Below are 27,190 nucleotides of genomic sequence, written 5' to 3'. Positions count from 1 at the left end.
TGCAACTTTATTACATACAGAGCACTTTTGTAAATTTCATTTTTCCTATGCTTTTCCTGTTGTTTTTTTTTTTAAGTACACCATTTCTCTTTCAAAAGACAGAGGGAAAAACACACAAAAAAGTAAACGGTACAATTAGTATGTCAAGGTGACATACTAATGACTTGTATAACATTGATAAAAATGTATGCCTTGCCTACAAGATAGCTAGGGCTAACCAATCTGCAGGCATTTTCCCTTTTAATAGTCACAAGAATTCAATGAGGCCCACGCTATTCTTGTCTCCTTTTATGCTAAGGATATTTAGTGAAAGGCAGTTTTATGTAATTGGTCCAAGATCATCGTCTAAAAAGTGGCAGAGTAAAACTCTACCCAATAGAGGCTGGTGTCCACTGACACATTAAGTTCTTCTTTGGCAACAAATAATATTTTTTAGTGATATTATATATATTTTGTAGACCCTTAACATTTTATTTATGTGGTTATGTACTACATTCAAAAATATTTGCAGGAATCATGGTGGCCTGATTGAGAATTTTTACAATGCAAAAAACAGTACAAGAAACCAAGTCAACATCTTAAAATATTTTCCCACGTATCAGTGGCCCTGTCCTACAACCACTGGCAAATACTTTCGTAGTTGTCTGAGCTAAAATACGAAGAGTGCACACATTTGTATAGGGAAATGAAGACTTTAGTGCATGCATATGTGTGTTAACCATCCTCATCTCAAGCAAGTTTTCCTTGCCTGAGAAAACTTTTTAAAACAGGAAATACTCTTTAAGTTCAAGGACTGACTAAGCCCAACTCATTTTTATTTAGTCAGATGTGAAAAAATACACAGTTAATTGGTAGGCAAGATCTCAATGTACCAGAATCCAATTATTGAGTCTTCAAAACACTAGTGAAATAAAAGTTAATGAGACATTTAAAGACATTACAATTTTATGATACTGATTTATTTTGAAAACTAGCAAGGATAAATTTAAGTTTAATATGCTGAATTAAATTCTCTGTCTTCACTTTGGAATTTCAACCAAAAGAAATATAATTAAGTAGTGAATAGTAAATATATATATGTATTTGTATAGGTAAATAAATATATATATATATTTGCTGTGTTTCTAATTAAGAGTTCCTTTTGTTCTTTTCTTTTTTTATATTGGTGTTGGAATTTGGTCAGTTGTATTCCTATTGCCCTCTGAATTATAGTAAATGAAGGAAACAAAATATTCCACATCAGCAATAATTGAAACATGATTGGACATATACCAATGCTAACAAAAAAAATTACAACCATGAGTCTAAATTTTTATAATAAGTATTATAATGAAGAGTGAAGTGGTTTGACCTCTCTATATAACACTTGTTAAAATGTTTTTTATCTACAATTAAAAGTTAATGTTAATTAAGTTTAATATTATAAGGTCTCTTAATAAGATAGCCTTAATATTCATCTTTTAAAATATTATATAGTCTTTTTTTTCCCGATGATTAAAGGCTTATTTTGTAAGTTAGTTAAAGTAATGAAAACCATTCAGTTGATTAAATAGATGGGTCATAAGGAGGCAATTTATGATCTGTAACTATATAAAAGCAGATGAAAAAAAGTGAGAGGATTTAATGTCATGCACATAAAATATTATATAAGATTATTTACACCAGAAAAGTGTATCTGAGAATAAAAACGGATAATTATATACAGCCATGGAACTTTATTAATTTATAAATTAAGCTGCATGTTTTCAGCACTTTTTTAAAGCAAAAATTCTACTTACTGTATTCTCAGTATACCTATATTACAATATTGAATAAATAATTGGGTATATATATTGTTACATATGGTATGCCTTTACAAATTAATTTGTGTTTTGGTATTTATATGGAAAGTTGATTTTAATTCCTTTACAAAGCTTTGCATTGGGCTAAGACTCTGTGTAGTGTTATCTACGCTGTAAAGTTTCCTCATTTCTAAGCGATACTCATAACTTCATCAGTACCGCTTGGATCACCTGACCATACCTAAGAATCTAACACTGGCTTGACACATATTACATAATAAACAAAATTATTGAACAAATACATATGTTATAATGTAAATTATGTATCTTTAAAACTTAACTATGCTTCTCTCATCCACCAGACTGTAAAATCTTTGACACACAAGAACCATGTCTTTTCCATAATATTTTATTTTTGACCTTATCACAATATTAGCCACAGTAAGAAATTAATTCATGTTAGATGTGCTTTTGCCTGAAAATAACAGAAAACTCAACCATCATAACTTAAATAAATATAGGTTATCCTGCTCACATAGCAAAGAAATCAGAGGTATGCATTCTACCTGTCATGCTGTAATTCACACCTTAAATCAGGCTCTTATCTTCATGATTCACCATTTTGAATCTTATGAGAAGGCTGTTATACTCACCTTCTTCCAGAACTATGTCCTTATTCAAACACAAGGAAGGCAGAGGAAAGAGAGTTCCTCATCGTGATGTTCTCATATTTTTCTAGATGGGAAATCTTCTCAGTACACTTCATCTCACATCCCAGCAGCCAGAGCCAGGCCATATGGCTGCCTTGAGACTAGTCAATAGTCAACAGATGAAGGGCATCATGTAAAATGTAGACTATGATTTAACCTCTGGGATTGGGATAGAGGCTTGTTTGCCTATAGATCAATAGGTTGTGCATTCTGCCTGAACAAATCGAGGCTTAGCAGGGATAAAGAAAACCATTAAGTAGTTAGTGGACAATAAATATTACAATTTGTATTTTGTAGAGGACAATGTTACAATAGATATGACCCAAATAGAACTGGATTTGTCAAAATGAATTATTTATGTCATATGCTACCTTCAATTGCATCTTTATATTTTTATTTGTATTTGGCAAAATTGGATACAAGCATTTTCTATTTCTTAGTGGATAGTTACAAGTGTTTAAATTCCTCTATATTTTTAGTTACATTGGAAAAATATGCAATATTGAAAAAGCGCGGCTGGGCGCGGTGGCTCACACCTGTAATCCCAGCACTTCGGGAGGCTGAGGCGGGTGGATCATGAGATCAGGAGATGGAGACCATCCTGGCCAACATGGTGAAACCCCGTCTCTACTAAAATACAAAAAATTAGCTGGGCGTGGTGGTGCATGCCTGTAGTCCCAGCTACTCAGGAGGCTTAGGCAAGGGAATCGCTTGAACCCTGGAGGTGGAGGTTGCAGTGAGCCAAGATCATGCTACTGCACTCCAGCCTGGCAACAGAGCAAGACTCTGTCTCAAAAAAAAAAAAAAGAGCATTGTTTTCATCAATTAAAAAAAAAAAGAGTAGGTCTTGTTCCTGTATTTACAAGGGAAATTTCAGCGTGAAATTGTGTCCTCTATCTTTTCTCAGGTCTTAAAGATAAATATGAATTTAGATTCCATACATCGATTAATTGAGGAAACACAGATCTTCCAGATGCAACAATCATCAATTAAGTCACGCGGTGACATGGTGGCACCTGCCTCACCCCCCAGGGACACCTGTAATACCTGCTTCCCACTTCATGGGCTACAATCTCATGCTGCTCACAATTTGTGTGCACACTCGTTTAACACCAACGAATGGGATATTTGTGAAGAACTTCGCCTGCGGGAGCTTGAAGAAGTCAAGGCCAGAGCTGCTCAGATGGAAAAGACCATGCGGTGGTGGTCGGACTGCACTGCCAACTGGAGAGAAAAATGGAGTAAAGTTCGAGCTGAAAGGAACAGTGCCAGGGAGGAAGGAAGACAACTCAGAATAAAACTAGAGATGGCGATGAAAGAACTGAGTACACTGAAAAAGAAACAGAGTTTGCCACCTCAGAAGGAGGCATTAGAAGCTAAAGTTACCCAGGATCTGAAGCTTCCTGGCTTCGTAGAAGAATCCTGTGAACATAGAGACCAATTTCAATTGAGTTCACAAATGCATGGGTCTATCAGAGAGTATTTGGTAAAAAGACAATTTTCTACAAAGGAGGACACAAATAATAAGGTAAGAAAAAAAATCCAGAGATGATGTGAATTTCTGAAGGTCATATATAGTGATGGGGAGGAAGAAGGAAGTGACAAATCCAATGGTGATTATACTAGTCTGCCAGGGCTACCGTAACAAAGTACCACAATCACGGTTGTTTAAGCAACAGAAATTCATTTTCTTACAATTGTAGAAGCTAGAAATACAAGATCCATGTGCTAGCAGGGTTAGTTTCTTCTGAGGCCTCTCTCCTTGGCTTATAGAAAGCCGTTTTCTCCTCGTGTCTTCACATGGTCTTTTCTCTGTACACATGTCTGTGTCTTAAGTTCTTCTTGTAAGGACACCATCATTAGGCCCACCCTACTGACCCTAATTTAGCTAAATCACCTCCCTAAAGGGCCTGTCTCTACCAACAGTCACATTCTGAGGTACTGGGGGTTAGGAGACCTAACAAGAAAGATATGCATATGTATCCTTCGTCTGACTTCAATACTTTCCGTGAACAGCACATCTTATTGTATTGTTTGTCAAAATATTATAGTATAGATGATTGCAATGCTCATTCTTGAGAGAATTAAGGAATGAATCATGCTAGGTAACCTGGCATCCACATACTACTTAAAAAGTAAAATAAAAGTGAAGTATCATCGAGATTTTACTGGAACTTGACTATTCATTGAGATTTTATTTGAAATTGTCTTTCATTTCAGACTTACAAACCAGGGCAAATTTAAATTACAGGCAAATACCAATAGCATGAGTCCTGTGAAGTTTTTGAGTTACGCTCTAAGAGTATCGTGCAGTTGTTGCTCTAGTACTGATGTCCATGTTTATTAAAGTGCCCCATTAAATTCTATTTAGATGTGACTCATGAATTAAAGCAATAAGGGGAACTAAAATAAAGCAATAAGCAAGCTTTTTTAAATATTCAAGAGCTTCCTGAAAATTCTATCTTGTCTTTCAAAAATGTTAAAAAATAATTACTTTGAAACTGTAAGTGTCTTATGACAAAAGAAACTTGAAAGAGGAATTCATCAACTCATTAAAAATTATTTACAGCTGTTCAAGTTTGTGCAGGGTTATTTTTAGCTGTGATTAGAAAAAGAGAATAAACAGAGTTAAAGCAGAACTTTTGAGAAATGTATTTTTTTTTATGAGGAAGTAGAACATAGAAAAAAATAAGCTCAAAGAAGAATGCAAGTAAGTATGGCCACACAACACTTTTAGGGAATGATAGTGAAATAAAAATATGAATTTGTGGTGGTATCATAACATTTATTTCTTTATGAAAATGTATCATCATCATGATTTTTCTCCAAGAGGTTTAAATATGTTTTGTTTTGTTTTGTTTTCAGGAACAAGGTGTGGTTATTGATTCTCTAAAATTAAGTGAGGAGATGAAGCCCAATCTAGATGGTGTCGATTTATTCAACAATGGTGGTTCTGGAAACGGCGAAATGAAAACTGGGCTGAGACTGAAAGCAATAAATCTGCCTTTGGAAAATGAAGTAACTGAAATTTCAGCTTTGCAGGTGCATTTGGATGAATTCCAAAAAATCTTATGGAAGGAAAGAGAGTAAGTGCTAATGATTGTCTCCCTTAACCAAGTCTAAGTTTCAAATCACTTAAAATTGTTAATACAGATAGATTGGTCATTCGATAATGTATTTTATCCATGTTTAGTCATTAAGTTTTAGGATTTAAAGAAATTAGTTTGATATATATTCATATGTTGAATTTTAAAATGTAGTTTATAACTTGTTAGTGTTTTCCATTCTTTTAAGTTGACTTTTATCATGACTATGTTTTTATCTTCTCTGGTAGATTCACTTTAATTGTATATGAATTCTTAATATACAAGGTTAAAATATCCAGTGTATTATTTAAGTGTGACAGCATCTTGGATTTGGTCAATAAAAATGAATAAATATGTTAATATTAATAGTGGAAGAATCACAATTTTGTGAGATATTTATTACAGAAAAAGTAGTCTTATACATGGAACGTTAAGGGCATCAGGCTTGTGCTTAATTGGCCTGGATATTCATCTTTGTTCTGATGTATTCTAGCTATGTGATGTTGGCTGTTGCCCCTTTGTGAAAATAGCTGTAGTGCTGTTATGTTCCAGTTATCTATTATCTCGAGACAGACTTTTCCAAATAATTATCATTAAAACATATCAACAGCAACCACCATGTCTTCTGTTCAAGAATTGTGAGCATGGCTTGGCATGGACATTGTATCTCTGACTTGTGCCTTCGGTTGCAAGGGCTCAAAGGCTGGCCATGCCTGGAAGGCTGGGGGCTGCAGCCTCTCTCACTCGTATATCTGGCAGTCCATCTCGGTTCTCATCTATGCCTCAGTTGGGACCCCTGCACTAGGGCTATTTAAGGGGGTGCTTGGCTTCCTCACAACACTGGGGCTAGGTTGCAAGTGAACATCTTAAGAACACAGAGAGAAGAAAACGCCATTTGAATGATTCTGCCTCAAAAGTCATATAGCATCACTTCAGACCCACTAATCGGTGATGGGAATCTCAAAGGCTGACTCAGATTAAAGAGAGAGAGGCACTTTCAATGGAAGGAGTGTGAAAACAATTTTATAATAAGAGTGTGTGGGATGCAGTCATTGTGGCAATGATCTTTGCAAAACACAGTCTGTCATAGCCTTTCTCAGTGAATTCTCGTAAAGGTCAAGAACAATTAACGTCTGGGAAAGAGAATAGTAATATGAAATGTTCAATATGGATTTTTGTTTCTTTGCAATCAGCTTACAATTTTATTAGCACAATGTGGAATATCTAATATATAAATGTGGCTCCAAAATCTAAAAATAATTATTTTTTATCTCTTAGTTATAAAAGTCCTAATAGGCGGAACCAGAAAAGCAAGAAGGATATGTATGCATATATACACACAATATATTACATAAGTATATGTTATATAACAGTTCTAATTTTCCTGGTTTGAATGGACTGAAATAGGGATAAATATGCATACTAGCCATTCACAAATACAGTAAGTTCTTTACCACTAGTTTTCTGCCAGAAGTTTTTCATTAGTCCCTCTGAAATTTACTAGTGCCAGCAATTCCCTTTTTCAGATTCTTCTTCTGTATTTCACTAGATTAACAGATTGTGATCATACAAATATCTATGTACAGAATAAATATTTATTACTCTACCAAGTGTAAATTCCTAATAGAGGCAACAAACAGTAGTAGAAAAAAGAATAAAAATGAATTTAATTTTCAGCCTTGTACATATAGTGACAATTTTATCTCGACCTATACATTTCAGTCACATTCTAATCTCCGTGCTTTTACTTCTTGAAGCATTTAACTTTTTGGTAATTATAGACTTCTCTCCAGCCCACATACGATATTACTTCCCCAATGCCGTCTAATAGGAGCAATGCAGAGCTGTGTTTTTCTAGATTGTAGCTTTTCTATTCTAAGGTGTCAGTTTTAAAGATATGCATGTTCTGTCTTAACACGCTTATCCATATACATATACACAACATATACTTTTTACTTTCTCAGAGTAAGTACATTCTGCAGTTCTCAGTGACTTCAGTCTATAATCCATAGACAGGCCAAAGAATAAGAGAAAAAAGGAGGCTTTCCATGGCCTTGTCTTCCTACTCTCCTCTTTTAAGAAACAATCCCACGGACGTGATGAGTCATGGCTCCTGTGTCCGTGAATCAACATTTGCATGCAATCCGCATGAGGCAATCAGTCTTTTTTTCTATCACAAGAGAACATTTTCCAAGAATATAGGACATGCTATTACTTATAAATCCATCTAATCTTTTAAATTCTTCTTCCTGGAATATCAGTGAGTGGGTGGCTTCAATTGAGATGTGAATGTATTTTTTTCTGCGTTCCCATCTAGTGAGAAAATTCTCTTCTTGACTAGTGCACAGAAATCAACTCAGAAAACTCAGGGACTCATTTTTTTCCATTGTCCTTGACTAGAACCTCCTCATCAAATAGATGAAATTTTATAGTTTTATTTGCACTCTGAGTACTGTTCAGTTTTATGAATAATTCTCCAGTGAATAAAAGTTTCTCATATACTGAGTATTTATATATTTCTGATGACTTTCATAAAGACTTCCCAGGTAGAAAATTTGGAGTAAGGCCAGGAAAGCTGATCCTCTTACAGAGCTATGTGTACCTAAACATTTGGGCAGCTGAGGTTTGGCAATACCAAATCTCAAGTAACAGAGACTGAGATAAAATAATTTGAACTGTCCTAACATTCAGAATCAGTTTTCACATTTCACTGCAGAGACCTCCTTTATCACTTGCAAAATGTTTGTTCTGTGTCCTTTAAGCTGAGCGTCAGTCCTCCCTTTCCATTTTATCATTGCATCTTTTTTTTCTTTTCTTTTCTTTTTGAGACAGTCTCACTCTGTTGCCCAGGCTGGAGTGCAGTGGTGCAATCTCAGCTCACTGCAACCTCAGCCTCCTGGGCTCAAGCCATCCTCCCACCTCAGCCTCCCAAGTAGCTGGAATTACAGGCTGTGCCACCACGCCTGGCTAATTTTTTTTTTCTGTTTGTATTTTTAGTAGAGATGGGGTTTTGCCATATTGCCCAGGCTGGTCTCGAACTCCTGGCCTCAAGTGATCTACCCACCTTGGCTTCCCAAAGTGCTGGGATTACAGGCATGAGCCACTGCGCCCAGCCCATTTTATCTTCTTAATTTATTTTCTATATAAGAAAAGTAGTATGCTTCAATTATTTTGTTTTGCTTCATTAAATGTTCAATTTTTTTCTTAATGAGATTTAAAATCCAGGTTAGAAGTTTCAGCAAATTAAAAATGCTTCAAAGGTTATTATTTTTTATATATGTATGAAAGAGACAGATTTCTACTTTACATATATAAGAAATTATATATATATATAAAGTATATGTATATATAGTCCTCAATGAATACATTGACATGCAAATCTGGTTAATTTAATGTAATATTTGTAAATATTAGAAAGTCAGGCTTATTTTGTTTCTTTATTAACTGTCACTCACGGAATATTCAATGAACCTTTACCATTTTTTGAGTCTCCAGTGTCTATTTTGTGTTTCAGCAATTCACTGCCAAATGAAACAGAGTCTACACCTGTGCATAGATTATAAAAAAGCCAGTAAGTCTCTCCCACGGTTTCCTTTGCAATGAGGGTACAGACACTTGACTTAGAAATAGTGCATCAGAGGTGGCCACCTCGACTTTTAAGCCAAGCCAATACCCCAAGGCAGTAGACAGCATCTAGAATCCATACCTGAGCGGGAAGCAGCAGCAGTAAAGACCACTTGTTTCCAGAGGCAGCAGTGGCCTCTGGTACCTAGCGACACCACCCACTGTCCCGTATTGGTGATCTTGAGGTCCCGCTGTGATGTCTCTACCTTAATGGTGGCCGAAATAGTGTGCTTACGGGAAGATTTCTATGGCTTTCTCATCAGTGTTCCTGGCTGCATGTATTCCCCAGGAATATTTTGAGCTATAATATCATTTTCCGCTCAAATTAGCTAATTTGAATATGTTTGCTTGCCAGACACATAATACCAGGAGGGTGTACAGGCAGCAGACAGAGGAGGTTACAGGCAGTGGGGTCTTCATGGGACCAGTTTTGTGGCATGAGAGTGGGTCTTGGTCCCTGTCCCATTCATCTGCAAGCCTTGTTCTATAATTCTCCCGGAGATCTGAGCTTAACAATATTCTTTAAACACTTATCTTTTCTAATTAAATTAACTGTATATGGCTTGGCTGTTTGCAACAGCCAAGTGCTAACACCCAGTGCTGAAAGATGTAATTATGAATAGTAGGAAGTGCAGTTGCAAAATGACATATATGTTGCTTAAATTATATTTGTAAAAACTTGTTAACAGTTTAATACTATCTCTAAATTTTGAACGTTATAAAAATGAATATCTGCATGTTATTACAAGATGATTATTTGAGTGGTTAAGAACATTTTTATATAATACACCTTTTCAGAAAATAATGATTCAATTTTTTTTCCAGTGAAATTTCACACAGTTCAACAATGATTAATTTTTATTCCTAGATATTAATTTTTAGGACTTTTCATCCATGAGAAATATTTGAGTAATATTCTTGTCTAGAAATTTAAATTTTATTTCCAATTATTGTGGAACTGTGACAGTAAACAAAGCATCAAAAAATGCATAGAAATAAAATCACATCTTTTCATAAAAATAATTTGGGTTCACATTTTATATTTTAGATTCTACAAATTTTATATATTTTAGCAGTATTATTTTTAAACTTTATATCATCACATTAAAGATGTGATGTTTTTGCTGAGCTTTGTCTTTTTAATTTCGTTCTCATGAATAATGTGTACATAAAATATGCAACACTTTAGAGTAAATATTAGGTGTTTTCCTTTGCCTTCTTGTAGCTCAAATACTCTGACAATAATATACATCTCAATTATAAATGAAACTGTATTATTCGTCAGTTTTGAAAATCTCTCTGAAACACAATAAAATGATTAGGCTAGAAAATTAAGGATTTATAGAGTGCCCTCTGCTGCATAAATTTAGACATACAATGTCCTTAATGCTGGCACAGAGACACAAAAGTTTATGATGGAGCTATCTAAATACTAAAAAAAATTTAAGTATCCCATTGTCATTAAATAATTTTTAATGAATTGCTTGTTTTCTCACTCCCCTAACCAAATTGTAACCTTTTACATAATAAAAATGCATTCTTTTAGGAAACAAATACATATCAGATATTTTCTTTGTGATGTATACTTAAGGAGGTAACTATTACTTTCTTTGAAAATTTTTGAATTTGAATTTATTTTGAGTTTCTAAATTATCGTGTGATTCATTAAAGTATAATATCAAAAGCAGACATTTGATTTCTCAACATGTATGTTTTTTTTTTTTTGAGACAGAGTCTCACTCTTTCGCCCAGGCCGGACTGCAGTGGCGCTATCTTGGCTCACTGCGAGCTCCGCCACCCGGGTTCACGCCATTCTCCAGCCTCAGCCTCTCGAGTAGCTGGGACTACAGGCGCCTGCCACAGTGCCCAGCTAATTTTTTGTATTTTTAGTAGAGACGGGGTTTCACTGTGTTAGCCAGGATGGTCTTGATCTCCTGACCTCGTGATCCGCCCACCTTGGCCTCCCAAAGTGCTGGGATTACAGGCGTGAGCCACCCTGCCCGGCCAGCATGTGTGATTTTAACTCTAGGTATTTTTCAAGTATGTTTCCATTATTCTATTATAAATAAAATAATTCTCCAAATTAATTTTAAGGAGAAACAAATATATGCTTCATTACACAAATGCAGTTAATTAAAATATTTTATAAAAATATTTTATTAATTTAACATATGCCATTTGCTTTTTCAGTTTTTCAGTTACTGACAAGACATTCCCACATCCTACTCAAGAAAATCTAAAAAATTAAAATTATAAATATGGTGATTCTTATCTTAAACATTCCAATGAAATTACAAACTTACTACACTTTTATTATAATTTTCAATGTAAATTCACAGGTCTAAGTCAATACTCAATATCTTTTAAATATTCTATTTTATCACCCAAAACTTATAATGCACTCAAATGTTAGATATGCAATATATTTCACCATATAATGATTTGTACATATACTTTCTAAATCTAACACAAAATACTAATACTTACTGATTTGTTTATTATTTCTATATTTAATTATTTTCCTCTCATCATCTCAGACACAACTACTAAAACAAAAATTACATCATAATAAGCAACTTGGGTGTCCTCAGCTGGCTAGGTTTACTTTTCTATTCGAAATTGTGACCGCTGTGGTTAATCTGGATTATAAACATTCATATTCAGTGTTCATAAGACCTAAACTTTCAAGTTGAATCTCTTTGTTTGTTAATTTTGTTTAATATATTTGCTATGTTAATAAGGGATTCCAGATCAGAGTCCTATAAGTGGGGCTTTGCACCATTTTTTTGCAACCTGTGTCTTTTGAGGTTAAGCTAAGCTCTGACTAATTCTTTTATATCCTCTTTCAATTCTATGGCTTGATTTATGTAAATATAATTATATAACTTTTTAATAGGCTGCTTCTCCATTTGATTGAATTAAACTAATGTATTTACAGCCTAACACTACTTTGAATTATCACAGTATTGTTACCAGGAAGAATCATATTCCTTATAAATATGGAAATGACATTCAATTTTGATTCTGCAAGCATTTTCTAGCTCTGTGAATATGTTCCTAAGATCTTTCTAGTGACATTTAATATCACTGAAATAGATCCGTATATTAGTTAATTATGAATACAGTAAGTATGTAACTAACAATCACAAAATCTCAGTGTCACATAACAATCAAAGTGTATTTGCCTGGAGCTCAAACATACAAGCTGTTCTCAAATTTTTGTTTCTGTCATCTCTGCTAATATCTCATTGTCAAATCCTAGAATTGAGGAATGAGGAAAACAACTCTGTCCGTTGAAATGGAGGAATATCAATGAGTATTTTTGAATAGTAATCAAATCTACCTTACAGATAAGAACAGGCCAGCTTCAAAGGTCAATATATGTTCATTGGAACCAGAAATAAAACAATTATCAATGACTCTAACAGACATTGTGGGCAAAACAAACAAACAAAAATCCAGTGGTTGGTGTATTAAAGGACTAAATTTTAATCCTAGTTCTGTTGCTAGTTCTACAAATAGAGAAATTAATTTCAGTTATTTAGAATAATTTAAATAAGGATCCCAGTGAAATTTCTTTATTACAACCAAATTTGAAATATTTAAAATTATTTTTAGATCCCCAGTAAATGACTATTTTTTAAGATTGTTAGGTGGCTTGTTGGAATTCTGTGTCATTTCAAATGATTTTTTTTCATTCACATACAGCCACAATATGAAGATGGATAGAATTCCATGTTAAAATTAGAAACATATATATCCTCCTATGTAAGAAAATATTATGAGTGAGAGGAATTGAGAGGCAAGCATGAAATATATGGAAGAAAGCAAGCAGAATGTCAATACTGGCAAAGCCAAATTAAATATATGTAATCTACTGTAAAGTTAATTGTCAGAATAATAAACTAAAAAGCTTTTATTCAATATTTGTAATTTTTAATAAGTTACAAAATGTTTTCTCTCATTAAGATGATCAGATACAAATATCAAAAATTAGGAAAATGGCTATAAAATTGAACGCATCCTTGAAATTATTTTAAAATTGAAGCCAACTTTTTTCTTTTAATTCTTAAATTATTTAGAATGCGCACAGCTTTGGAAAAAGAAATAGAGAGACTGGAGTCAGCTTTGTCTCTGTGGAAGTGGAAGTATGAAGAACTGAAAGAATCGAAGCCAAAAAATGTGAAAGAGGTATGGGGGAATATGATGGAAAGGAAGAAATGAAGCCTAGCTTTTTCTTTCTTTGGATGTGTAAGCAAGTGGGCAGAAAGGCATGACAGACAAGAGGAAGGGAGGTTAAAAATTGGAATTTCCTCTATAAGAGTAATATTTGAAATCACTTGTCAATAGCGGGCTTAGTCAAATTAAGACTGTATGACATCTTGTTTTTATTTACACATTTGTGGCAGTTTTATATTGGTCATTATTTATTTTCAAAAATCTTATTCCATATATTTAAGATATAAAAATGATGTTTTGATATACATATTGATAGTTAAATGGTGAATGATCAGCTACATGACACAATTAATATCCATTCTAGGCACATTAGAAGGGATGGTTAAAGATGTCCTCTGATAGCACACCATCTATCATAAATGACTTTATCTTATTCTTTCATGAAGCAGCCTGATAATATCAATTTATCTCAGGCATATTGAGGTTCTTTTCATATCGACATTGTAGTTATTTGGGATCAGCCACTTGCCAGAGTACTTTTCTTTTGCATTTTCATCAATAAAATGCCATCATGAACCTTTCCCATTTCGATGATTTATTACCATTTATTATTTGAGTAGTATTGTACATGTTATGTGTATTAAAGCATGGCATTACATAAGTGTGTGGGAAAGAATAATGAGTAAAGAAAAGAAAAATAATGGGCAAAATAATGACTATTTTCACACGAGTTAACATTTAGTGGGTGTGTGTGCAATATAAATATAAGATATGCACATGTATACATCTATGCACAAACATATACATGGATATACGGATCCATAGTATTTATATGCACAGGAACCTCTCTCTGGGTATGACATTCACAATACATTGATGTATACTGGAAAAATAGTTCATGACACAAAAACATGTTTAGAATGTGTGTTTGTGTGCTCTATAATATAATGGGTTCTAATTTTGGCTGAAAAAGCTAATATTTAAGATGCAAAAAAGTAAAAAAAAAGAATGCATTTACTACCTCTTGCCACTAGTGTGCAGCACAGACTTGATAATCTTCCTCGTAGTTTCATAAGCCTTTATTTGAGTAACATTTATGTGGCAAATATACTGAAAAAGTCAAGTTTTTGAGTTGGTTTAAAAAGCAATATGTGTATTTGAAAATGTTTAATGTTTTATGTTCAAATATGATTTTTGGTAGCAAAGTAAGTGAGAGAAAAAATCAAAGTATGACATTACCCAGTGTAAGCTGGATCTGATGACCATTCAGAAATATTTATTAATACATATATGATGCTTTTGGTAGATAAAATGCTGACAGGGTTTCAGAACAGGATAAACCTCAAAATTGTGAAAAATTTTTCTTTTGAGTGCATATTTCAGTTAAATGAACCACAAAGTTGAATAATGAATGCAGTTAATATAAAATTTTATAGACATTGAAAATTTATAAATATAAAGATCATTGTTTGAATTATTTATATGGAAATTTTTAAAAAATATGTCTTTTCATTCCTAAGATACATTTCTGATGTTCTTATGGTTTTTTTTGAATAAATGTGTTATATACATGTTTAAATTTTTTTATAAAATAAGGTGAAATTTTTAAAAATGTTTAAAAACTAAACAAACAATACTACTTAGAATGAGTTTAATTATTTATATATCTTTTGTTTAATCATTTCTTATAATGGGCTATAACAGACAAGAATTTTAGGCTATATTTAGAAATAGTATTGTAGCACAAGAGTAAAATATTCAAAGTCTCCATACAGTTGATTGACAATCAGAAGGTGTGTCATGATTCATTCTTTACAATTTCATGTAAATTATTCTTTCTTACTCCCTTTTTCCTCAACAATTCTGATAATGACCTTTGCATTTATCATAGCTCATCATCTCTATGAATGTTTGAATACAAGTGTAATTTCTGTTGTAGATGCCTAAAATGTTAAAAGCAAATACATGCCTGTCTAAGAACTGCTGATGGAAAGATTAGCAATTGTTAAAGTTGGAAACAGATGTGCTTAATAGACCTAGAATTGTAAAAATGCACTTGAAAGCCTGTTATGCTTTTAGAGGGAAATCATTCTTCAATTACTGACATATAGAGAAGAGAAAAGATAAGAATTTAATTGTAAAATCTAAGTGTTTAAAACCAAGACAATGCATAGTAGAGGTAATTATATCCAAAATGCTGTTTCCATGCTGAATTTAATACTTACTCAGCTTTTCCTTTGCAAGTCTGTCTATATTGATTCAGAATTAAATTATGAATTCTGAGTGTGCGGAAAGGATCATTTATGAAATTTCATGGTCTCAAAGATCAAACATTCATGTAAGTAACATTGATTACTCATAATTCTGGTACCTCATTTGAACAATCAGTGACTCTGATTCTTTCCATAATGGAAGAGATTCTTTTCCATATGTGAGAATACTTGCTAACATTTAAAAATTAGTCTCAAGGTAAAAAATTTTTAAAAAGTAACTTTTAATTTTCTTTGAACGTTGTGAGCATTTGCTTGGAATGTTCTAATATATTTTCTTAATAAGTCTTCTTTTTGTGATCATAACGATGTGCCTAGTAGCTTGTAATTTATAATATTCTTTCAAAAATATTTATAAATACTTATAGAGACACAGGCATTGTTGGGCCCCTTTATGGCTTACATTGAAGCCTTATTTTAAACACCTCAAAATACCTTTCTGATTTGGGAGAAAATAGAAAATTAGAATAACTAGTTGTATATTGCTAAAATTCTATACTCACACCTTATCTTTTTAAAACATATGGCACACGGGAGCTATTCTGCGTACGTCAAGGCAAGGTCCTTGAAGATAGTTATTAGAAATAGGTGTATGGTGGAATATTAGTGCAGTTCTGAGCTCAATGCTAATTTTGAAACATTGCCTCTTATTGCTATTCCTGTGGCTTAAAGAAATTATTCCATAGAAGTGACTATAAACTTTAATGTATCTTATCAACTCTGCCTCCAAACTGCATCTCACATCATTCTTTCCATCCCTGCTACTTCCCCAGACAGGGCCATTATCATCTCCTTGCCTTTTCCTTCCAGGTCTATTTACCACCACTGTTGGCCTATTTAAACTCATTTTACACCCACCAAGCAGCATGATATTTCTATACATCGGATTGTATTAGCCCATTGTTTGAAACACTTCAGTGAATTATTTGTTACTTAGTGGATAGCTGCCTTCCAAGTAAGTCCGCAGTCCAAGGAAGTCCACATTCACCTGCCTAAACCATCACAGGCTGATGGCTCAGTGGATGCCCACTGACACCACGCTTTCCTACCCCAACTGCTGCAACAAGCAATACCTTAAATTCCAGTAAGTAATACCCAATAGGTGATTACTGTTGACTCACATATAGCCCTACCTATGTTTGGAGGGCAGCCTTCTCCATCTATCCAGTGACTCTGCTGTCCTTCAGGTTCTCAGAGGTTCACTCAGCTGAACACTAGGCCATCTGATCAGAGATTAGAAAAAAGAGAGAAAGGAGGATTATGTAAGGATAATTTATATGGGCCAGGCTTGTGAGTAGCATACATTATTTCCACTTATAATTCACAGATGAGTACTCATTTGTATAGCAATACCTAATTGCAAGGCATGTTGAGCAATGCATTTAAGCTGTATAACCCAAAAGAAAAAGAAAATTGATTTGGCAAGCATCTAACTAGTTTCTGCAGCAAGAGTCAATACATTACATCGTATAGCCATACTTACTAATGTCATATCTTATTAATAAGTGCATTAATTAAGATATGCTTTCATTAGTGTTGATAAATATATTTTGAGGACTTTGGCTTATATTTAAGGGAAAGTGGGCCTTCTAATCCAAATCTCTCATATTGGGAGTCTGGCTTCCCTCGGGAGAGCTGGGAAGTGGAAGGCTTTTTTTTTCCCCCATGGAACTCTTTCACTCTGTCCTATGTCCTTGAGAAAGACTGCAGAATGAGTGTTTCTCAAGATATATATTTCCCAAAGAAATCGGGAGAGAGGAAAGATTAGAGCTGCCTGTGATGAGTTTCGTCTTTTAAACTCACCAACCAGCCAATTCCCTCTTCCTTCTGGGTGGTTGGAGGGAAAGATAGTTGGAGTCTGAAGAGTGTTACGAGAGCAGCTGACCATCCACAGGGATGGATGTTTTGAGTGGAGAAGGTTTTCTCCTTGTACCATTCATCATGGCCTACATGGTTTCACTTCTGCAACACCTCTTTTGTCCTTTCTTTGTCATTTCCCCCTGCCCACGCTTACCTCTAGCTACACTGACTTTCATTCATTTAATCAAAGGAACCAAACTTCCTCCTGCTCAATGGCTGGGTCCATGCTGTTTTCCTTGTTGAAAATATCATACACCTCACACCTCTTTCCCCTCCTACACCAGCCACACCTTTCGATTAACCTCCATTTATACATCACATCATTAAAAAAATAGTCTCTGTCCAAAGTATGTTTCCTTTCCTATTTTTTTTTCAAAGCAACACGTAATATTTTAAAAGACTTTATCAAACTGTGGTTATTTTTATATTTGTTTACTGTTGCCTTCCCCATTGAACTGTCAGCTTCATGAGGATATAGATCATGTCTGCTTATTCAGCTCTCCGTACTCAATGATGAATAAATGTGCTTAATATTTGTGATGAATATTAAATGAATGAAGCACTGTACTAACACTTTTCTTAATAGCTATAAATGCTTACATTTCTAAATAGAGGTTATGGTATAGTGTAAAGTGAGTAGTTGACTTCCTGAACTTGTCTTTTATTAGTAAATGAGTCTACTGCCCTCCATCCCTAAGGATTTTAGATTTTCCAGGGTACTGGGATGAAGTCTTATCCATTATGAAAATCTGTTCAGTTTGTTCTTTGCATGACATAAAGTAGCTTATCAGGCCAAAGAGTGAGGCAGATAAAACACCATAGTAGAATTCTGCAAATGAATATAAAAATGAAGCAAGTGGGATACCACTTTGCTGATACAAGTACCTTCAAGACCTTTTAAACAAACATAATTAAGAATAATATAAGCACTGAATTACATAAGTTGGAATTAATTAAACTACTAGAGGATAATTTATAGGCATTGTCAAGGTACCTCTCAGAACACTGAGATGACTTAGTTAACTTTAAGACTATTATAAGAATTATGAAATAAATTTAGGCTTTTCAGAATCTACTTGTAGTAACATGAAGAAAAAGAGAGGTTAAGTTAAGCAACATCCATTTTAAAATTTAAAACACAATGAAAAGAAAACAGCTCATATTTAATTAGTCTAGACAGTTAATAGTTTGAGGATAATGATAAAAGTAGACTAAAAATATATAAGGAGTGAAGTCTCTAAGTGAGTTACACAGGTAATTACCTCATACAATGGCAATGTTTTACACCGTGGGGAACATTCGGTCTATGAAATATCTTTATTTCCTATTTCAGACGATGGGATAGTTTCCAGAGACTAATGTCCATAAATGCAAAGCTTCTGTTTTATTTTTTCTGATCAGAAGTCTTTACAGGGACATTCAATTAAGACAATTCTGTAAAGATCCTCCTCTTATTCAACAGCATTAGTCATTTTACCTAGAAGACCATTCTTCGTGTTGAAAAGGAGATTGGATCAGGTCGCCTGCCTTCTTTTCTTCTCCTGGAAGGTGTGGCCACTTCCCTCTCCCCCACTATGTGCAGACATCAAAGGTACTGATTGTATACAAGGGAATGAAAAGTCAGACTGAAAACAAATGTATATTCTCCCATTTTAAAAAAAATCCTCTTTCTATGTTATAAACATATGTGAAGCGATAAATTTAAAATTCAACATGGCACACGTATACATATGTAACAAACCTGCACGTTGTGCGCACGTACCCTAGAACTTAATAAAAAAATAAAATGGTCCATTCTTTTCATATACATCGTGTGTCACTTTTTACCGTATAAAGATCCCCTTTTATTTTATTTATTTACTTGACTGTTTTTGTTTATGAGACAGGTTCTCATTATATTGCCCAAGCTAGATTGCAGTGGCATAATCATAGCTCACTGTAACCTAGGACTCCTGGGCTCAAGCAAACCTCCTGCCTTGGCCTTCCATAGTGCTGGGATTGCAGGTGTCAGCCACAGTGCCTGGCCTTTTTTCTCAAGTATCTAATTTAAAGGCAAGGAACCTAAGATTAGGATTTGATAATTTGTTGGAGTTTGGCATGTTTATATACAGTGAGATAAAATTGATTATATGGGGAATATGGTTGAAAAATGGAGTGTTCTTTTTCCTTGTTAGAATGTCTGAACAAAATACAGTAGAAATTATGACGCACTTCTATAGTTCTGCCAGTTTTAACTATCTTAAGTTAAAAGGTAGTTTATTGTGGTTAATGGATGTTAACATTAGTATTTCATAGCCACACAAATTCTTTGAAGAATAATAATCAACTTCCAAAAGATATGCTTACAAACTCACCAACAAAAATTATAGATATTTTGTAAAGGACATATGAAATCTAAAATTAAAAAATTTCAATGTGTATGGTTCACTAGTGTATCCTGAACAATATTATTTAGGCGCTAAATAGCATAAACACAGCCATTAAAATGAGCCATGCATCAATGAACAGAGAAATCTTGATTCCTTTGGATGAGACAAGATAATGCTAAAAATATTCAGGGAATTGAAATAAAACAAAACAAACAGCAACCCAAAACAGGAAAAAAAAAAAAAAAAAAAGACAAAAAAAGGCACAAAAAAAACATGAAGCCACCACCTTTTTGGTCAAACATGGGCCACTGGAGTATTCATATTCATATCAAATCAACATTCCAGCCAACAGATTTTCTTAAGATGCAAGTATCATGTTTCCGATTTTCAGCCACTTTTTAGTTAATCATTGTATCTTGCCAAGCTAAATTCTTGCTTTAGAAAATTTCATGGACTACTGGTCACCTTCTATAGAACAGCACTTGAATGAGGCAGCACCAGGATTGTATCCAGGATAGCAGGTCAAAGTATCACAAGTTATGTGAAATGAACTTGGTTTAGCTGCTCTGATGAGAAGGGACTACGGACTTGGAGAAGACTCACAGCGTCGCCATCACCTCTCCCGGGTTGTGGGTGTCCTAGTTAGTAGCTATAGATTTAATGAGAGTTAAGAAATTATAAGGAAGTTTTAGCTATTATTTTTCCAGAGATCATATGGGAGGTTTGAAGACAGTATGATGTCATCCTTGAACTGAAGATATTCTTTGAAATGCGTTTTAGAATGTGTAATTGTCACATGAGGCAATACTTCTTTGTAATGTAGTTCTGAAGTTATGATCAAGGCTAGAGGAAGATATAATTCTTTATCTATATTAAAACATCTAATGTATACAAAATTAGGTGCTCATGGAATCTCATAAGAGTTCTCATATGGATAATCTGAATGTTATTTAAAACAGTTAAAATTCTTTAATGCAGTTGTACTGAATTAACAGAATCCATTAGATTCACCTGAGAAGCTCTTTGTTGCTGTTTTAAATTCATTTTTGGGGATTTTTTTTCTAATTGATTAGAGATGCTTCTCAGATTTCTTTGCTTTGGAGAAGCTAATTATTTTTACGTATACATTGAGATCCGCTGCTTTCAGATATCAGATTGCAAAGCTAGAGGATATTATGGAAATCCCAAAGACCAACTATGACTGTTAATTTTATGTGACAACTTGTCTAGGCCATGTGATTAACATTTGAATCCATAGGCTGAGTAAAGTTGGTTGCCCCCTCCAGGGCAAGTGGCACCCATCCAATCAATCAAAGGTCCGAATAGAACAGAGCCAGAGCCTCCATAAGTAAGAGGGAACTCCACCTGCCTGATTGCCTTTGAGCTTGGACGTTGTTTTTTTTTTTTTTTTCTGACTTCAGATTGTAATTACACCATCGACTCTCCTGGATCTCCAGTTTGCTAGTTGCAGATCTTAGATCTGGGTGTATTTATAATCTCTTAACATACAGTTACAGATATAATGTCTCTAAATATATACAAATGTGTTTATATGTCCATATATGAACACACACACATACGTGCACACACACACACACACATCCTATTGGTTCTGTTTCTCTGCAGAAGCTTGACTCATGCACCAATCTTACTGAAAGAGCCACAACTTGACCTAAGTGTACTTGCTACAATGCCAGCTTCTTCCCACTCATTTTTTTCTTCTTTTACTAGGTTTATTATTGGCAGTGACACAGCTATGTGTGCTTCTAGTTTGCAATTTCAAATTTGAAATGAAACTGTCATCCCTTGGTATCTGTGGGGGACTGTTTCCAGGATCTTCTGCAGATACCAAAATCCACAGATGTTCAAGTCCCTTACATAAAATGCCATAGTGTTTTCATATGACCTATGCACAGCCTCTCATATACTTACATCATATCTAGATTACTTATAATTCCTAATACACCATTTCTAGATTACTTATAATTCCTACACACCATTTCATTCATGTGGAGTCAACATAGCACTTTGGCACCTGGCAAATTCTAGTTTTGCTTTTCAGAACTCATAGAATTTTTTTTTCTGAATATTTCTGATATTAGATTGATTGAATCCATGGATGCGAAACTCGTGGATATGGAAGTATATACTTTATTTAACTTACTGTTTATATTGATTATTAGGTTGACTTAAAATATTTTTGTATGTATTATAGAAAAAATATTGTGCTAACATAACGATACTTGATATTTGGTTGATTTATTTTTAATTTTGTTTTTGAACGAAATAATTTTTGATTATACAAAGGAGAAGAAGTGCAATTCCTTCTCTGTAGAGGTAGGTTCACAGTGAAGCTAAAAAAGTTTGAGTTTCAGGGCCTCTTTCTTACCCAGGCCTCTAACAGGACTATGACAGAAGTCCTAGCAGGATGTAAATATGATCACATGTGTTTTTGTGCAATTTTCATAAGATAATTGAAACACACTTGTTAATATCTCTGTCTGTTTCCACTCTGACTTTTCACCCAATATTCTTACTTCCTTCTCTGATTGACATGAAGGAGCTGCGGAAATATTTGTGATCTTGCCAAGTACAAGTTGAGTTGAGACTACATACAGTTTGTAGATAGTGAAATATATTTTTGATTTGTTTCTTATGTATATGTAGTCAATATGAAAGTTCTCCCATTTCTGAAATGTACTTGATAATGCACCATACATTTAAATGAAAATTACATAAAATATACTTTTTTAAGAATACCTACATTAGTGGGATAGAAACTTCAAAGAGTGAATATTCCAAATAAGAAATAGACCTTTGTGTTAAATTGTGAGCTTACTTCTCTCAATTTCATTGTCAAAAAATGATCAACTTTTGGAAAAAGTCTGGAAAAAAGACTAAATGCTAGCTATGAAAATGATATTACTATATCACTCTCATACTAAAAGTTGATTAGAATATATAAAGCCAAAAAGCTAGGAAAAAGTTATTTTTAAATTATTACTAGAACTTTTATTATGTTTTCTAGATGTTTATTATGTTTTCTGTGATTTTTTAATGGTATTTGTGAGCTTTCCAAAATTTGTGAATTGTTTTCTCATTTCAAATATTTACTTTTATTCCGAATTTTTCTTTATCCCCAAATTGTAAAAGAAAAAAAAAAATCTGACTCAATGAAACCTTTATTTATGGTCCTCTGCATTCCTTTAGGTTAACCCCAAGACTCCATTAGGCGGCCCTCTTCTTTGTAGTGCTGTGACCCAGTGCACACATTGTGCTATAAGCACACACACTTTTAATAAAGTGTCTGTTTGCACTTCGGCACACGTGTGATCATATTTACATTCTGCTAGGACCTCTGTCAAGGTCCTGTTAGAGAACTAGACAAGAGAGGTGCCCTGAAACATTTTTAGCTTCACTGTGAACCCACCTCTGCAGAGGAGGAATTGTACTTCTCCTTTGTAGAATCAAAAATGGCTTAGTTCAAAAATGAAAATAAAATCAAACAAATATCAGGTGTCTTTATGTTAGCATAATATCTTTTCTTTTTTTTCTTTTTATTTTTGAGACGGAGTTTCGCCCTTGTTGCCCAGGCTGGAGTGCAGTGGCGCGATCTCAGCTCACCGGAACCTCCGCCTTCCGGGTTCAAGCGATTCTCCTGCCTCAGCCTCCCGAATAGCTGGGACTACAGGCGTGCACCACCACGCCAGACTAATTTTGTATTTTTAGTAGAGGTGGAGATTCTCCATGTTGGTTAGGCTGGTCTGGAACTCCCGACCTCAGGTGACCCGTCCGCCTTGGCCTCCCAAGGTGCAGGGATTACATGCGTCAGCCACTGAGCCCGGCAGCATAATACCTTTTCTACAATACATATAAAAATTATTTTTAAGTTAACTTAATAATCAATATTAACAATAAGTTAAATAAGGTATGTATATCCTCCATGAGTCAATCAATTCCATCCATGGAATCAATCAATCTCAGATCAGAAAAAAAGTTCTGTAAGTTCTAAAAAGCAAAACTTGAATTTGCCTGGTGCAGAAGTGATTATAGACACTTGTAATACATGCCGCTTTGCCTATAGGGTGTAATCACCCTGAGGACAGAAACCATCTTTTTTAAATTTTTTATTTTTTATATACTTTTTAAGTCTTTGTGGGCTCCTGCCACCTCGGGGTCTGACTCTTAGTAAGAAGTGATCAGCAGATGCTTGAAGATGGGCTTAATGGGAGTAGATAAAGAACGCTTTAGGACGTGGGGAGGAAAGTTGCTGAGAATTAGCACTGCTTATTTTATCCTATTCACTATTGCTCTCACTTTTGTTTTTCCTATATAAGTGGCTTTTGCTGCTTCTTTGTGTTTGCATTGTTCACACGACAAGGCACAAAGTCCCTAAAAAGGAAAGTGAAATTTTGTCAGTGATTTGGTTGCGGAAAATATTTGCACAGGTCAGATTCCTATTCCCAAAGATTTCAAGAATGTCATATGTGATGAGAGAGTTAGGGAATGTATTAACACATTTTAAGACACCCCATTAGCGAAAGATTTTATAAGACACAGTGTTTCCAAGAGTAATTTATTTGCATAAAAAGTAAGCAGCATCACATGTTCAAGCCCCATTGCAAGATTGATTACACAGAGTTTGAGGTTAGGAAATTCCTCTTTGAACCACATACCCAATGTTAACTTATGAAATATGTAAAGAGGTGAGAGACCAGGGTTTTTGACTCTTCCTAAGATAGGGGTATCAATAAGACAAATTAAGAGGTGAAAGCTGTTATGTTTTGGATCATTTGATTAAGAATGCTCCAAGCGGAAGCTCTTTAAGATTTAAAATTTAGTTAGAAGGCATAAATGCTGTAATCCTTTTGAATAAAACAACCTTTGCTCTTTACATATTTTAACAGATTTATTGAAATATAATTCTCATACCATACAATTCACCCACTTAAACTACAGTTAAGTGGCTTTTAATATATTTACAGAGTTGTATAACTAATACCATAATCAACTGTAGAATATTTTCATCAGTCCAGGAAGAACTCAGTATACATTAATAATCACTTCTTATTTGTCTCCAGCCCCAAGAGCCTGAGAATACCATTAACTAATTTTATGCTGTAGATTTGCCTATTCTGGGCATTTCATATAAATGGAATTTTGTGACTTTCACTTTAGGTAGGTTTTCAGAGTTTCTGTAATCTGCTATGATAGCACTTTTTTCTGTCACAACTCAATAAAGAACATATGCATGATTTTTTTTGAAAACCAAATAGCTTATTTAAAAATATATTAAATGGTGTAATTTTCTCTTTCCCATAGGAAAAATGTTAACATTCAGGTGTGTTAGTCATGTCTGAGGCAAGAAACAAAAATTTTTAAATATTATTTTTCTTAAGTGAAAACTTTAGATTTGGCAGGAATACAGGCCACTTTCTTGTGTTTGGTAGAGAAGGAATGAGTGAGGAAAAAAATACATTTTAATTTCCAAGGCTTTGCAGAAATGTAAGATCTTTCATTGTGACCATAGTTGGCGCTATTTCTTTTTTTACTTGATAAAGTTAAATCACATACTTTAACTTCATAGAATATACTCAAACATGAATATTTTTCTTTAGTTTTATATTGCAGTAATTATTGTACAGCTTTAGGTAATATTTAATTAAGAAATAAATTATGTTAATTCTTTTAAAACTCTATTTTTTCTATAGGAAAAATGTAAAACGTGCTTTTCTTCCGAATATCATTTTTTTCTTCCCTTAAGAGACACAGTCTTGCTCTGTTGCTCACGATGGAGTGCAGTGGCACAATCCTAGCTCACTGAAGCTTTAAACTCCCTGGCTCGAGTGATCCTCCCGCCTCAGCCTCTAGATTAGCTAGGACTACAGGCATGCACCACCACAACTGGCTAATTTATAATTTTTAAAATTTTTGGAAAAGAGGTTTTCTCACTTTGTTACCCAGGCTGGTCTCCAACTCCTGGCCTCTAGTGATCTTCCCACATTGGCCTCCCAAAATGCTGGGATTAAGGGTGTGAGCCACTGTGCACAGCCCCACTAACTTTCATATCCTATTATTTCAACTTCTGTGTTAGCTGAAGGACTCAGGGTCGTGGAGCAGGAAGAGAGAGGGAGCTTACAGAATAATCTATGAAGTTTAAAAAGTTTATAAGTGATAATTTAAAGTGGTATCACTTTCAAATATAAATCTTGAAGATGTTTCTACATGGCATTTTCCTAAAATCACAATAATGATTTATTTATTTTATAGCTGTGATTGATTTAAATATTATGGATGAAAACAAAGAACTTTATATGTGTTTTATATATACACATATATTGTGTATATATATGCATGAATGCACATATTTATACACACACTTATACAGCATACACACACAGTATATATATACACACATATACAGTATATATAATGATCCATTCTTTGTTTTGTCTATTTTCTTTTAAATAATGACATGTATATATGAACACAAAGCATTTTTATAATTTATACCTGTTATTCGACATTAAAAAATTATTGTAGACTTTATTTTTGCATATACATTTTTGCTTTCTTTCCTGCTCCACTTACCTTGTATCACTCACCGCAGATTCCTTTATCTTCCTAATGCTCAATACAAAACCATATGCCAATATGTATGAATAACTATATACTTATATACTCATAGTATATGTGTACATATAACTAAAGACAAATATGTACAGATACCTATAGTATTTTGTAATTTTCATGTACTGGATCACATGAATGGTTTTCTTACTCAACATCTCATGGCCAAAACTCCAAGGAAACTAGTGACATTGAATGGCTTCAGAATGTTTCACAACGTGATGATTCCACAATTTATTGAATTATTTTCCTAATGGTGCACATTATCCTTTTTTCCGTCGTTTGTCCCTGTGTACGATTTTTCAGTAAACAACTTTGTGCATGTATTGTTACACTCTGAAGTTTTTATTTTCAGTCTTTTTTTTTTTCTATACCTCAGTTTAAGGCATGATGAATGCCCTCATGCTAATCTACTTCAGGAAATCTAATCTCAGGTTTTGACTTAATCTATCTGGGATTCTCCCCGCTGTCCTCAGGAAGATGTCTCAATTCTGGAGAGGAACATATTGCCATAGACCTGAAGACATCTAATCACTTTTTTTACCTGTGATGTCTGCACGTGGTGTGCCCCACACCAGGCAACCACTGATCTATTTTCTGTCACCATAGATTAGTTTGCATTTTCTAGAATTGTATAAAAATGGAATCCTACAGTGTTTACTTTTTTCTTCTATCTTCTCT

At 34.0% G+C, this 27,190-nt stretch overlaps 1 protein-coding gene across 3 annotated transcripts in view; it reads left to right on the top strand.

Moving 5' to 3' along the window:
• The window catches only part of CCDC102B (coiled-coil domain containing 102B), a 338,340-nt gene that overhangs the window by 111,527 nt on the left and 199,623 nt on the right, over window positions 1–27,190 (top strand). For all 3 annotated transcript variants that reach the window (XM_030810285.1, XM_003264327.4, XM_030810286.1), the window contains 3 exons: window positions 3,399–4,019; window positions 5,357–5,577; window positions 13,284–13,392. In XM_030810285.1, the coding sequence (XP_030666145.1) occupies window positions 3,414–4,019; window positions 5,357–5,577; window positions 13,284–13,392 (936 nt within the window). In that variant the 5' untranslated portion in view covers window positions 3,399–3,413. The remainder of the gene's footprint in view (window positions 1–3,398; window positions 4,020–5,356; window positions 5,578–13,283; window positions 13,393–27,190) is intronic.

Source organism: Nomascus leucogenys, chromosome 4 (genome assembly GCF_006542625.1).
Source record: "Nomascus leucogenys isolate Asia chromosome 4, Asia_NLE_v1, whole genome shotgun sequence".
Taxonomy (NCBI): Eukaryota; Metazoa; Chordata; class Mammalia; order Primates; family Hylobatidae; genus Nomascus; species Nomascus leucogenys.
The sequence above is the reverse complement of the archived record's forward strand: the minus strand, read 5'-3'. Positions and strand labels throughout refer to the sequence as shown.